Source organism: Sceloporus occidentalis, unplaced genomic scaffold, assembly GCF_023333645.1.
Source record: "Sceloporus occidentalis isolate IW3139 unplaced genomic scaffold, rSceOcc1.0.p SCAF_154, whole genome shotgun sequence".
NCBI classification, from domain to species: domain Eukaryota; kingdom Metazoa; phylum Chordata; class Lepidosauria; order Squamata; family Phrynosomatidae; genus Sceloporus; species Sceloporus occidentalis.
Genome location: NW_028317134.1, coordinates 1,533,502 through 1,547,598, shown reverse-complemented (window position 1 = coordinate 1,547,598; position 14,097 = coordinate 1,533,502). Strand labels below are relative to the sequence as shown.

Sequence of the window (14,097 nt, the reverse complement as noted above, 5' to 3'; positions counted from 1 at the left end):
TTCCAAATGGGGAAGTTACATGTTTTTGTTTTCATATACTTCAACGTCACATTTCCCATCATGCACCTGACTTCTACCTGCTACTGGCTGATTTTTAGAACGTAAATGGTGAAAAAGTATGTTTCCATTAGTGTAATTGGCCAATACATTCCCAACACAGTGACTACTTTTATACTTGTTAATAGAATGTTCCTTGATTTAATGTCCATATGAAACATCTGGAAGCATCATTTTGAAAAACTAGAACAACGTACACTTTCACTCTAACACATTTGTTTTAAAATTTAGAACCTTTAACTGGGCCCTCTCTATGGGTGGCAGAGTGCCGGTGTCGGAGGGCTTGGAACACTCTGATCTGCCGGATGGCACGGGCGAATTCCTGGATGCTTGGCTTATGCTGGTGGAAAAGATGGTAAATCCTACCACAGTCCTGGAGTCTCCTCACTCCCTGCCACCAACCAAGTTACCCGGAGGACAGAACTACCCTCAGTTCAGCTCATTGCGCTTCCTTGTAGTCACGCAAAAGGTAAAAATTACACCTTTCCTGCTGCTGTTGGGATATGGTATCTACCTGCGCCTTGGAATCTTTGTTTGGCTGTGATCAGTGTACCTAACAGTATTCCATATTTTGTCGCTTACAGGCAGCCTTCACCTGCATCAAGAACCTTTGGAATAGAAAACCTTTAAAAGTATATGGTGGTCGTATGGCTGAGTCCATGCTAGCTATCTTATGCCACATACTGCGAGGGGAGCCAGTGATTCGTGAGCGGATGAGCAAAGAGCGTGAGGGTAGTCGGGAAGAAGAGGGTCAGCAAGACGAAAGTGGAGCGAGGCGAGAGCCTCAAGTGAACCAGCAACAACTTCAGCAGGTGGGAATAGTACTTTATTTTCTTGTCTGCGGCAATCTTGGCCTTAAGTAAACCTTTTACATTGTAGCTGTCAGCTGAAATTGGAACAAGTGTTGTCAGCATGCTGCTTCTGCTGATTAGACTGAATGCCGTCTCCTAACCATACAATCGTCTCTCTATAGCTCATTGATACGGGATTCACGCGGGAACATGCCATGGAAGCTTTGCTTAACACCAGTACCATGGAGCAAGCCACAGAGTACCTCCTCACCCACCCTCCTCCTCTCATTGGTGGAGTTGTACGGGTAAGTGTGCAGGGTGAACGTTTCCTCAACTTATTCCCCCCCCAACCCTTCACATGAGTGTGGTCCGGTTCTGCTTCCCTCCTGTATCCTCATCACATCTCCTTCCCTGTCGTCCATTCCTTTCCCCTTTCTACCGCAGGCTTCTCCGTGCCGCTATACAGGTTAGATGTAGCACACGCGTGTGATAGTGCAGGCGGTCCTAGTCAAGTCATAGACAACTGACTAAAATTTGAAGAGGGGCAGTAGCCAGAGTAGAAAAGGTTGGCCCGTCTCCCTGTCATTGAAAGATTGGTTCCCCTGGCCGAGCTGCAGTAGCTTCCCTCTTCCCCATTCTACTCCAGCGTTCCCGAGCTCCACCGGGTTCTTGATGTCTCTCCTCTGCTTGTACACCCTTACACTCATGCCCTGACTCCCCATTCTGCAGAGCAGCCCAGCTCACGGGTATCTGTTGTTGCTCTGCAGGACTTGAGTATATCAGAGGAAGATCAGATGCTGAGAGCCATTGCCATGTCGTTGGGACAAGATCAGGGCCGGCCGAAGACTTAACGCCGCCTGGGGCGAAGTTTAAAATGCCGCCCCCCGCCGAGGGGGGGGCGGCATTATCTACCCGCCCCCCACCGGTACTTACCCTTAAACAGTCCTGCGGCGAGTCTCCCTGTGCTGCCACGGTGCCGGCTTGTAATGCTGAGCGCCGGAAATTCCCGTCACTTCCGGCGCTCTGCATTACAAGCCGGCACAGAGACCGAACAGGGAAACTCGCCGCAGAGGAGAGAGAGAGGGGCGCCGAGCGGCTAAGCGAAAACCACTCGGTGCCCCTCTCTCTCTCCTCCGCTTCAAAAAAAACAAAAAAAAAACGCTTGGGGCGGCAAAGTGCCGCCCCTTCTGAAGTGCCGCCTGGGGCAATTGCCCCAGTCGGCTCCATTGTAGGGCCGGCCCTGCATAGGCTGTAGGAACACCCTATCCATCTGTCACACCCATCTATCATGAGTAGAGCCTAGAGGCAGCAGAAATTAAAGGGCTGGTGTACAAACCCTAAAACTCTTGAGCTGTAGCTAGAATACTATTCAAAATAATCTCACGTTTAAGACTATGTGTGGATTAGGCCTCCTCCTTGCAATGTCTCCCAGAGTGTTATGCACAGAGTGTACGCAAAAGAGGCGCTCAGCAAAGTTTGTACATTGATACTTCTTTGCTGTTCTTGGAAGGATCCTTTGTACACGACTGTGTGCTTTAAAAGTATAGACCAATTGTTTTTAATAATATTTCCAATTTGAAAGGAATGTGTGTCATATTGGGAAAGAAAAGAAAATGCACATTTTCAATATCTTCTCTACTTCTATGATTTTGATCCCTAAATAGTTTCTCTTGGGACTTCCTCAATTTGTCTATTTTTGTAGAATTTTTTTTTTTTCTTTAATTTACCAGTTTGTTCTTTGTATAATGTCTTAGAACTACAATTACATCTCAATCATAAAAACTGACCTTTGGGAATCTCGTTTAACTAATGTGGAAGATTTTTATATTTTAGGTATATATCCATTATTATCAGTGGATTAAAAAAAAAAAATAGATTGAATATTGTTCCGACACCCTAGCCTTTTTAATGTTATATACAGCAAGTAAAGTTGCAGTTCCATTAAACATGCTGTTCTCTCATACATGTCTAAAATGTGGCAGTCTGCTTTTCATTTCCATGAACTCCTTGTAAATTTCCTACTTTCTATGAAATCTTCAGTACACAACAGTTCTATATCTTCTATGTAACACAATGCGGAAAGTTGTTTTTTGTCAAAGTTTCTACAACATCTTCTACTGTTTTTAGGATATAGGGTCTCTTTTTCCTAGTGTAAGAGTTTAATGCACCGTTCATTCCAGGACAGAACATTTAATGGTCGGGGTGTTGTCCTGTTTAATCTGGAGCCTCAACAGCAATACCAAAACTCGTTTTTCGGATGAGTCACCTTGTACTAACTCTGTTACTTCTATTTTTTGCTTAGATTGTGCTGAATCATCCCTGAAACACATAATCTGTTTCCAAACAAAGGAATTAGATTTGAAGAAGACAATAAGTGGCAGTTGTGCAGCCTCGGATTGTAGAATGCTGAGCAAGTTCTTTAAATGATTTATAAAAATTTTCTGTTTGTTCAGTTTCACTAATAGGAAAATATGGGCAGCTGTGTAGTTTCTCCTTTTTTCTTAAGATCAGTTACCATAAACTTAAAGAAATAACATTTGGGGGGAAAATGACATTTATAATATATACCTGTGACTTGATAGAAGGTGGCTGATACTCTCAAAAAATGAAAAAAAAATTTAAAAACTAAGCTTGGTGTCCAAAAATTTCCTATTTTAACACATTTGACGTGGATTGGGAAATGATCCACATGTCATTGCACTGCTCCATGAACTCCATGAGCCCACATTGAAACCCAGATAAAGCCAATGCCATAGTAAGACAATCATTGCTTTTGTAATACTGCAGCTGAAATTAAGCAACATTTATGGAAATTAACACAACTATACAAAAGTATTTACAAAGTAAATGGAAATTTACACAGTGTTCCCAGATAGGTACAGCTGCGTCAAAGTCAGATAATATGTTGGCATTTCCTTTTATTAGAAAGGAGGAGGAGATGCAGACTACATGGTTCATATCTGCCATATCATTCCATGTTTCTGTGTGTTCAGACACTGTGATCACGTGAAGAAGCCGAAATTTTCATAACCTCAATTGTGAATTTGCCCATGAAACTCCAGGTGGATGACCAAATGCACCGTTACCCCATTTGGTGTAATGGCGGCCAAATTGACCCTTACAAAAAAAATACTGCAGTTTTTCTGAAGTAATACTGCAGTTTTTTGGACATGAAAAAACTGCAATACTGCACTTTTACTGCAGTATTACTTCACATTTACTGCACTTTTACTGCATTTGTACTTCACTGTACTGCAGTTGTACTGCAGTTATTTTTGTACGGAAGTACAAATGCAATAAAGCTACAGTACTTTGAAGTACAACTGTAGGTTTGCAGTATAAAAAAAAAAGTGCAGTAAATGTGCAGTAATACTGCAGTAAAAGTGCAGTAAATGTGCAGTAATACTGCAGTAAAAGTGCAGTATTGCAGTTTTTTCATGTCCAAAAAACTGCAGTATTACTTTAGAAAAAACTGCAGTAATTTTTCGTAAGGGGATGCTCAAAATTGGAGCAAGTGAGAAGAAATTTAGAAGCCAGCTTTATTTAGGAACATGGTATTTTCCATAGACTTCCAGGTAAAATACTCAAAATGTTATGAGCTAATTTATTCTCCTCCTGCCTCTTGTGCATTCTAGATGTTTCCTGAGCTGCTTTCAGTGTTTATGGGTTGAAGGAAAAACATGATATTACAGAATTTGAGGGAATGAGGTCATTATGATGAATGGTGGAAAAATTAGTGCAAGGGATTTCAGCATAATTGAAAAGTTTCTTTAAAATTTTAGGATAGTATTTAAGAAACCGATGAGGAAAAATAATAGTATTTTCCTTTATGATGACCGATGAATCTAGTAACGTATTACAGTATTTTACAGACGCCTGGATTTCAGCACGCAAGAATACATAACGCGAGTGTAAAATATGGTGACCTTTTGCCTAAAAAAACAGCTGCAGTTATGTATTCTTTCATTTTTCTCCCAAAAAACAAATACACCCACTCTATTTAAATTGGTGTGTATGTAATTTATGTAATACACTTAAAAGGGAAATCTCTAAATTTTTTTCATTGGTGGCAAAGTCACTTAGTCAGTAGGGTATTAATAATGTGTGTTTTATATGTTGTAATATATTGTTGTAATACCGCAGTGAGTGTGACGTGAAAGCTTCAGAATAGTAACACATTTAAGCTGTTAATGACAAATAACCAGAAACCAACCTCATTTGAAAAGTCCGGTAAGGCTGTACTGTATTACGTTTGATAATGTCTTCTCGTTTGATGTAAGAGTAACTGGTGATCCTAACGTTTTGTCTGGTCAGGAGCTGAAGCTGCCATGTGCCCGGATTGTGTGAATTCTGAAACGCTGCCCCCCAGCAAAGCCAAATGTGCAGATGGTGTGAAAGTGTGTCCTCTGATGCTTTCAGTGATATTTATATATTCTCCGGACTACCAACGTTTGTGTCTTCATCCCACGTGCCTTTCAGTCTTTTTCTCACCTGATGATTCCCAAATGCCTCCGTGGATTTTTCAGGCCAAAAACCTCTCACACTAATAAGAGTTTCCATCTCAAACACGTTTATTGTGTGATATAATGGCAATCTATCAGACTTATATTGGATTACACCTGTCTTACTACTGATTGACTTCTATGAAAAAACGTCCATTTCTTCCAAGAGGAGAATGCAAATGAACCGGGTATAATAATCTTAATGTTCTATTTTCCCTCCAGTACACGTATTGGCATTTCTTATGCCAAACGTCCAATTATATTATTTCCTTGAGTAAAGTGTATTTCTACTTTTTCTTTCCTCTCCAGTATTTACAGTCGAATGGTAACAATTGGCGTTGGTTTGATGACAGATCAGGTCGATGGTGTAGCTATAGTGCTAGCAACAACAGCACCATTGACACCGCGTGGAAAGCCGGCGAGACATGCGTGCGTTTTACTGCCGGCCGACGAAGATACACAGTTCAGTTTACCACCATGGTGCAGGTGATTCACAACATTGATTTTTATATTTTCTAACCACGCTTTTCTGGAATTATACACTTTGGGATTAAGGTTTAGATACAGCGAGATTTCCATTTATATAGTCCAAAAGGCCATTTGGAAGATAGTCGACTGCTATAAACGCTGTCTGCTCCAGTCGGGTCAGGCTACGCAGCTGGATGGAGGTAAATTTGGTTCTCACCAATGACGTGTCTTGCAGGTAAATGAAGAAACTGGAAATAGGAGGCCCGTAATGCTTACTTTGCTGCGTGTTCCAAGGTTAGTCAAAGGTGGCAAGAATGGAAATGGCCAGGAACTGGAGAAAACATTGGAGGAAGCAAAAGAAGTGGACTTGGATGCCAAACCAAAGGAGGAGAAGTCTTCTGGTAGGACGTGTTTTAGTCTTAACGGAGTGCAGAAGAATTCTGTGTAAAGGTTTATACATCTACGTTGAACATGTTTAATGCTTATGAATTTTTTTCCTCTACGCTCAGAGTCCATTCCTGCTTCAGAAAATGCCACCACAGAAAAGGAACCTCCTGTTGAAGAGCCAAAAGTTGGGGACATTGTTATCCAGGGGCTGACTGAAGAGATGGTGACCATTCTCATTCGTTCGTGTGTCAGCATGTTGGGAGTCCCAGTGGATCCGGACACTTTGCATGCTACCTTGCGGCTGTGTCTACGTCTTACACGTGACCACAAATACGCCATGATGTTTGCCGAGCTGAAGAGCACACGCATGATCCTCAGTTTGAATCAGACCTCTGCGTTTAATGGCTTCACCCCGCTAGTCACTCTCCTCTTCAGACACATCATAGAAGATCCATGCACTTTACAGCACACTATGGAAAAGGTATGTCATGGCTAATGCCAAAAAAATACCTCAAAGACTATATATGTAGGTGTGTGTGTGTGTATATATATATATATGTATTAAACCCCTGTCCTAAATTTCAGGTTGTCCGATCTGCAGCCACAAGTGGGGCTGGTAGTACCACCTCTGGTGTAGTGTCTGGAAGCTTGGGTTCCCGGGAGATAAACTATATCCTTCGTGTCTTGGGCCCAGCTGCTTGCCGAAATCCTGACATCTTCACCGAAGTGGCAAACAACTGCATTCGGATAGCTCTGCCGGCACCGAGAGGATCGGGAACTGGTGAGTAGCAGAGTAGGAACACAACGGAATTCACCAACAAGCTTTTTACGTTCTCAGTTTAAATGTCTTTGTGGGTCCGCAGGATAATTGTAGAGTAGGCCTTGACTGTGTAATTCCACTTGTGATTTGGAAAACGTTACGGTCTTGTTTTGTAACTTAATGTCAAGCATTTATTTTTACCATTTTCAGCCTCAGATGATGAGTTTGAGAATCTCCGTATCAAGGGGCCCAATGCAGTACAGCTTGTAAAGACAACACCTGTGAAGCCTTCCACGCTTCCAGTCATCCCTGATACCATTAAGGAAGTGATCTATGACATGCTCAACGCACTTGCAGCTTACCATGCTCCAGACGAAGGTACCTAGGCCTTATTGCTACTTTCAGTGTGAGGTAGAGCGACCGCCTCGGTCTAGATGTAATGCGATGTTGGCTCTGCGGCAGAAAAAAATTAAAATATCTTCTTCCATTGCAGTAGCAGAAAAGACGGAGCCCAAACTTGTGGGTATGAACCAGGAGGTCAGTCAGATCTTACAGGACATGGGTGATGAGGTTTTCCAGCAATATCGTGACCTCACGAGACCGGGTAGTGACTTTGATGCTCAAAGCAGCTTTGCTATCAATGTAAGGATATAATGATCATGAATTATGCTACAGTTTTTGTATTGCTCATGTGTTATACTATTTGTTTACTAGTTGTGATTTGCTGCATGCTTGAGTGTTTTTTGTAGCATGCTGGTAGTGTGGAATATTCTCTATCAATTAGCTATACCTTTTTCTGACATTTGTTATTTACTTGTAGGCTCGGGTCTTTACCACAGACAGCACCTCCACTGAGACTCCTCCATCTGGAACTCCTCAAGGAGAAGGTATGCCGCTCACTCTAACGTGCTTAAGTCTTGAATGCCTCTTAAATGTCCATTTTGTGATACTGGTAGTACACTCCAATACAAACGAATAAAATTACATCAAGCGAGGGAAAATCTAGAAGTTATAGATGGTGTTTCTAATGTTAGGTGTAAGAAGTTGGATAACTTAAATAGGGTGCATCTATAGTGTATCCCAAAAAAAAAATAGCTATGTCTTCTGATGGTGAAACTTGATAATTTTAAAGACAATCACAGTGTCGAGCATAATTAAACTACCTATAGCTTGTGTCTTTGGCAGTCAGTGGAAATGATTTTGATATATTTAGATTACACATCAATTTCATGGAAGCTGACATTGGTGACGGCATGTTCTGCCAGGGTCGTCTATCTATTACATTCCCTGTTCTGAAGTCCTCTCCCTTCTCCTTGCCATAAACAAGTAGATGACAATTAGCAACTTAAGGCAGAGAACGCAACAGGAGGAGTAATTATGCAGATCCCGACAACAGATAATTCAGATACATTTCCCAGTCATTCATAATCTGGAGTTACAGTACACAGTCATCTCGGCTGGTTTTAACAAACTCCCAATTATTTATTATTATCTTTTATTTATGTAGCGCCACCAAATCTATGCAGCGCTTAATACAATACATATATTCAAGGGGTCTGACAAGATGAGAATTGACAGACTAAGACAAACCAATACATTAGGTGGAGAGACACTGATGCTGCACTCGAAACATACAGATTCCGATTGCTTTTCTTTAACAATCCGCTTTTGTGAGTGCTGTTTAATTTGTTTCCCTTTTGGCAGCATTGACCCCAGAAGAGAACAGAGAGGGAGGAAAGAAGGATAAGGAATCAGAGCGGAATTCAGAGGACGGGAGACTTAAAGCAAGAGCTAGTAAACCCCTGCTTCCTACCTCTACCATCCTCCGGCTGCTGGCTGAACCAGTCCGGTCGTACGTGGGTATTGCTACGCTGATTGCCAACTATAATTATACTTCTGGGCAGTCGGAGCTTATTAAAGAGGTATGTGATTCCATTAGCCTTATGTGGTATTCAGGTTTGGTAGGAGAATTACAATGCCATTAATTGTTTTGTATTGGTAGGATTGTAGTGTGCTGGCTTTTGTTTTGGACCACCTCTTGCCACACACACAAAATGCAGAAGACAAGGACACTCCAGCTCTGGCGCGCCTTTTCCTTGCTAGCCTTGCTGCTGCTGGAAGTGGGACTGATGCCCAGGTGGCGCTTGTTAATGAGGTCAAAGCGGCCCTTGGTCGAGCATTAGCTATGGCAGAAAGCACAGAAAAACATGCCAGGTAGGAAGCGTGGCGTGTTTTTTAGATTCTGTGTATGGCCTTTGTGTCTTGTAGAGTACTAGAATAAAGTCTATGGCTCATTAACATAGTGCCGCAGAAAGTAGTGCGTTTAAGGGGCTAGACCTTCTGTCATTTTGTCTTCCAGGTTACAGGCAGTAATGTGTATTATAAGCACCATCATGGAGTCCTGCCCATCGACCTCCAGCTTCTATAGCAGTGCAACAACCAAAACGCAACACAATGGAATGAACAACATCATCCGACTGTTTCTAAAGAAGGGCCTTGTCAGCGACTTGGCTCGGGTACCTCACAGCCTTGATCTCTCCAGGTGAACAACTTAACGTTTAAGTGTGTTAAGGCTGTTTAATGCAGTTGGGTTGCTTTAATGCAGTTAAATGCACTTGAGGGCAGGGACACGGTTAAACAGTCTGTGAAGACCCTGGGTTGTCCTGCATCTTTGTTGTGCATAAAACTGTTTTTTTCTGTTGTTCTTGCAGCCCAAATATGGCCAACACTGTAAATGCAGCCCTTAAACCTCTAGAGACTTTGTCTCGGATTGTCAACCAGCCTAGCAGCCTGTTTGGTAGTAAAGGAGCATCAGGAAAGAATAAATCAGAACAGGACACCCATGGAGCCTCCAGAGACCCCAACAGTAACCAACCAGACACAGGTATGGTAATCATTGTATGTACTCTTCACGGGTAGACAGAACTGCACCGGCTGCATCCACCGCCAGCAACTGTGCCCCATAAATCTCTGCTGCTGGTTTATGGTTTGTCTTCATAACGTGTGCGTTCTATCTGGTAGCAAATGTAATTACTTAAATGTATTTGATGGAGTCATGAGCCAGTGGGTAGGTGCCACAAGCTGCCTTAAAATTTGTGTTGAGCAAAGGTAAAGTTACATCAATAGAGGTAGATCTATCAATGACCAGCTAAAAATGACATGGTTCATATAACACAAAGCAATGGTTTTGAGAGCCGTGTTTGCCTTCTTTGAGCTCAATTTGAGCTTAAACTGACGTTATGTTGGAAACTACCCAAGAGACGCCTTAATTCCCTGTCTTTGTGTGCAAGTTACATGCCCTGATTTGCTTTCTTCATTACTTTATTCCTTACCATTTGATGTAGGTGAAACGGGAGCAGAGGCTCAAGAGGAGGATCCAGATGTATCCCAGGCTGAAGTAACTGATGGAGACATGGATGGAGAGACGGAGTCTGATACTGTAGTTATTGCAGGGCAGCCAGAAGTCCTCACCAACCAGGCAATGCAGGTAACTATATATATATATATATATATATATATATATATATATATATAAACGATCAGACTTTAGTTATTAAGGGGCTTTAGAAATTGTTGAAATCACAAAAAAAACTGCAGCCATTTGAAAAAAAAAAATGTGAAAAATGTATTTGATGCTTGTGATGGTTAAATGCCAAAGCTTCAGTGCAAGTAATGACAGTGATCTTTTTGGAGTGAAGAAAGTGACTAAAGTTGTTGGTATAATTACTGTTTGGAGTCCTTTGTTTGATACACTCCTTTCTTGATAGGTGAAAAATGAGCTTGAAGATTTGATAGATGAGCTTCTAGATCGTGATGGAGCTGCAGGTAAGTACCGTTTCCAATCTTCTTGTAGCACGTTTAGAAAAATGTACGTTACAAAAAATGTATGCCTCATTTGCTGCATTTAGTGAGCAGAGTTGGCGAAGATGAATCGCAAGAGGATGTGTTAATGGATGAGGCTCCGACTAACCTTAGTCAAGCGTCTACCCTCCAGGCAAACAGAGAAGGTGAGTGGTCAGATGGACGATTAAATAAGTCTCATGGTAGTATGTAGGTTTGTATTTTACGGGCAATTTATAGCCAAAAAGCGGCTTCCCAGCTGTTGAGCAGTAATGGCTGTTTCTCCCTCACAGAATGCAAGAATGTATTACAGTTCTCCATGAGAACATGTAAACTAACGAGCAGCTTTGTCAAGGTGATTAGATATTAGTTTGTTGGATTAATGGGACCTTCTGTGTCATTTGTGCAGATTCTATGAACATCCTTGATCCAGAGGATGAGGAGGAGCACACGCAAGAGGAAGACAGCAGTGGCAGCAATGAGGATGAAGATGACAGCCAAGAAGAGGAGGAGGAGGAAGAAGAGGAAGATGAAGATGACCAGGTATTAGTAAAAGATGGAGTTCTGTGGCAATGCCTACCAATGTAAGATTCTCCATGTTTCATGGAGACGAGGACTTCTTTGCTTGAAAATCTAGTTCTGTTTCAGACAGAGAATAGCTTTGTGAAACATCTCGCTAAGAACATTTTCTGAAATATCCTTTAAACCATGCATATGTATATTAAATATAAAGAAAATCAAGCTTGACTGTTCTGTAAATGAACCCATTGCATCTCCTGAGGATACTGACCAATATGCTTCCTGCAGGATGATGAGGAAGGTGAAGAAGGAGACGAGGATGATGACGACGACTGCTCAGAGATGGAGCTGGATGAGGATTACCCAGACATGAATGCTTCCCCACTTGTGCGCTTTGAACGTTTTGACCGAGAGGACGACCTCATAATTGAGTTTGACAATATGTTTTCCAGCGCAAGTAAGATTCTTGGTCATGCAGAAGTCTGAAATAGCATTTCCACGTAGAGAACATTGTTTTTTGGAATCATTCAGTCAGCAAGGCATAAAAATGTATAGGTTCTAAACGTCCGCACCAAGAGTGCTGCATTTTGGATCTTTTCAGATAAGCACATGTGGCTTTCTCTGGTAGCATATTGTTAAATCATGTTGGCTGTGCTTTGAAAGCCTTAATTTTTGCCTTCATGCCTGTGATATAAGCTGTATTTTCAAGTCTATATAGCCCTTAATACCTTACCTTGATGCTTTCTGGTCAAAGTGTAGCAGAAGCAATGGACGGGCTGACTTTATAGGTGTCCAACAAGGGAGGGAGATTTTGGGCATCAGTTTGAGAAGTTTTTCTAAAGTGTTCTCAATTCCCGCAGCCGACATCCCTCCATCTCCTGGTAACATCCCCGCCACGCACCCTCTCATGGTGCGCCACGCAGACCACAGTGCTCTCACTCTTGGTGCAGGGACGTCGACTACTCGCCTAGCACAGGGAATCGGTAGAAGTCAGCGGACTCTTCGGCAGCTCACAACCAACACCGGCCACACTATACATGTTCACTGTCCTGGCAACAGGCAACCAAACCCACCCTTAATATTGCAGAGGTAAGTTGTTGAAGTCTAAAAAGAGTTGGTAGTAGGTTTGCTGGAATTTAATGAGGGATCTCTTCGGATTTCTTAGGTAAGAGTAGTAAGTTGGTAATGGTAACACTGCTTCATGCTTCCTTTAAGGTTGCTGGGTCCCTCGGCCGCCGCTGATATCTTGCAGCTGAGTAGTAGCCTTCCTCTTCAGAGCCGAGGCCGGGCGCGTCTCCTTGTAGGAAATGATGATGTCCACATCATAGCTCGATCTGATGATGAACTTCTGGATGATTTCTTTCATGATCAGAGCACAGCCACCAGCCAGGCTGGTAAGTGACAACAGTAATCAAGCACAGCAGTGTTTCTGGTTTTCATTTTGTGGGCTCTTGAGATTTTGGACATTAAAGGGGCTATGAATAGTTCTTAGACTCATTTTTTGTCCCAACGTTCCCTCTATGGTGTCGGGTGTTCTAAAAGATATGAATTAGTCTGCCTTTTACTGGTCTCTCATCTGTACTTTGTGCCACCGACTCTGCAATCATATTACAATTCCTCAGCTTACACTAATATATATATATATATATATATATATATAATTACACCTAATATAATATATCTCTATCCCCACCACATCTGCAGTTCCAGACCAGTTTTATATTCACGGCTTATGAGGTCCCTTTTGAATCACTTTTGACCTTTTACATGAATCTCTGTATACAATAGCTTTCAGGCTTTGATTTGCATTTTTAGTGATGCATGAAGTATGTGTCCATATCTTGGGCTAATAAATACAGTTCTAAGTAATAAATACTGCTTTGTTACAGGTACTCTCTCCAGTATTCCTACTGCATTGACTCGCTGGACGGAAGAATGTAAGGTCCTAGATGCTGAAAGCATGCATGACTGCGTGGCAGGTGAGAAGCCCTCGGTGCGATGAACGTAATTCATCCTAGAGCAAACTATTTCATCAGGTTCAGAAACAGACAAGCACATCAGTTTACCAACGCCATGTTTGTTGTAGGACTCTGCTATATCCAGTTCAGAGTTTCACATGTACTTAGTTCGTAAATGGATGAAAATAAATTTTTCCTTTACATTTTACAATTTTGACAAATTTTTCCAAATTGCTCAATCACTTATGGGCTTGTTTTCAGTGACATCTCTTGCGTAAGCCATATTCGTTAAAATGTTTAGAGATCCTTGTGTGTTTTTGTTTCTCAGTTGTAAAAGTCCCAATAATAAACCATTTGGAGGCTTTGCGTGACGAAGAACTCGAGGAGCGACGTGAAAAGTGGCGCAAGCAAATGGCAGAAGAAGATGCCAAGATGGCAGATAAAGCTAAAGAAGAGAAGGAATCGAAAGACCCGAACTCACAGGTCTGTCCCGATTTTGAACTTTTTCTTGTGTATGTAGTGAGCCAACCTTCAGCAAAAGATCCTAGGTTTTTGTGATTTGAATTACTGCATGAACATTTTGTGACTTTGAGCAGCATAGCACCGGTTTAATTAATCCTTGTTCTTAATCTTCCCAGGCTTCCAATTCCAAGCGAAGCATGCCTTTCGAGTTGAGCCTTACAGGTATTTATCGCTTATAGTGCAGCATTTTCTGCCTCGGTCTCCTTCACAGGTCAGTCGAGTGGATTCTGCGATGCTTCAGGCTGAGGTAGTAGATTGGATAGTTTTGGGGTCACACCCGATCTAGGAGATAA

At 42.0% G+C, this 14,097-nt stretch overlaps 1 protein-coding gene across 1 annotated transcript in view; it reads left to right on the top strand.

Annotated features, from left to right (window-relative positions):
- The window catches only part of LOC149280552 (E3 ubiquitin-protein ligase HUWE1-like), a 33,630-nt gene that overhangs the window by 7,537 nt on the left and 11,996 nt on the right, over positions 1 to 14,097 (top strand). The window contains 26 exon segments of the mRNA XM_089500405.1: positions 289 to 526; positions 642 to 869; positions 1,031 to 1,153; positions 1,616 to 1,682; positions 5,450 to 5,538; positions 5,660 to 5,836; positions 6,054 to 6,219; positions 6,328 to 6,686; positions 6,791 to 6,986; positions 7,176 to 7,343; positions 7,462 to 7,607; positions 7,786 to 7,852; positions 8,670 to 8,887; positions 8,968 to 9,179; positions 9,325 to 9,507; positions 9,677 to 9,849; positions 10,310 to 10,452; positions 10,733 to 10,793; positions 10,859 to 10,972; positions 11,215 to 11,348; positions 11,613 to 11,781; positions 12,185 to 12,413; positions 12,540 to 12,718; positions 13,214 to 13,303; positions 13,611 to 13,765; positions 13,921 to 13,966. Coding sequence (XP_089356531.1) covers positions 289 to 526; positions 642 to 869; positions 1,031 to 1,153; positions 1,616 to 1,682; positions 5,450 to 5,538; positions 5,660 to 5,836; positions 6,054 to 6,219; positions 6,328 to 6,686; positions 6,791 to 6,986; positions 7,176 to 7,343; positions 7,462 to 7,607; positions 7,786 to 7,852; positions 8,670 to 8,887; positions 8,968 to 9,179; positions 9,325 to 9,507; positions 9,677 to 9,849; positions 10,310 to 10,452; positions 10,733 to 10,793; positions 10,859 to 10,972; positions 11,215 to 11,348; positions 11,613 to 11,781; positions 12,185 to 12,413; positions 12,540 to 12,718; positions 13,214 to 13,303; positions 13,611 to 13,765; positions 13,921 to 13,966 — 4,130 coding nt within the window.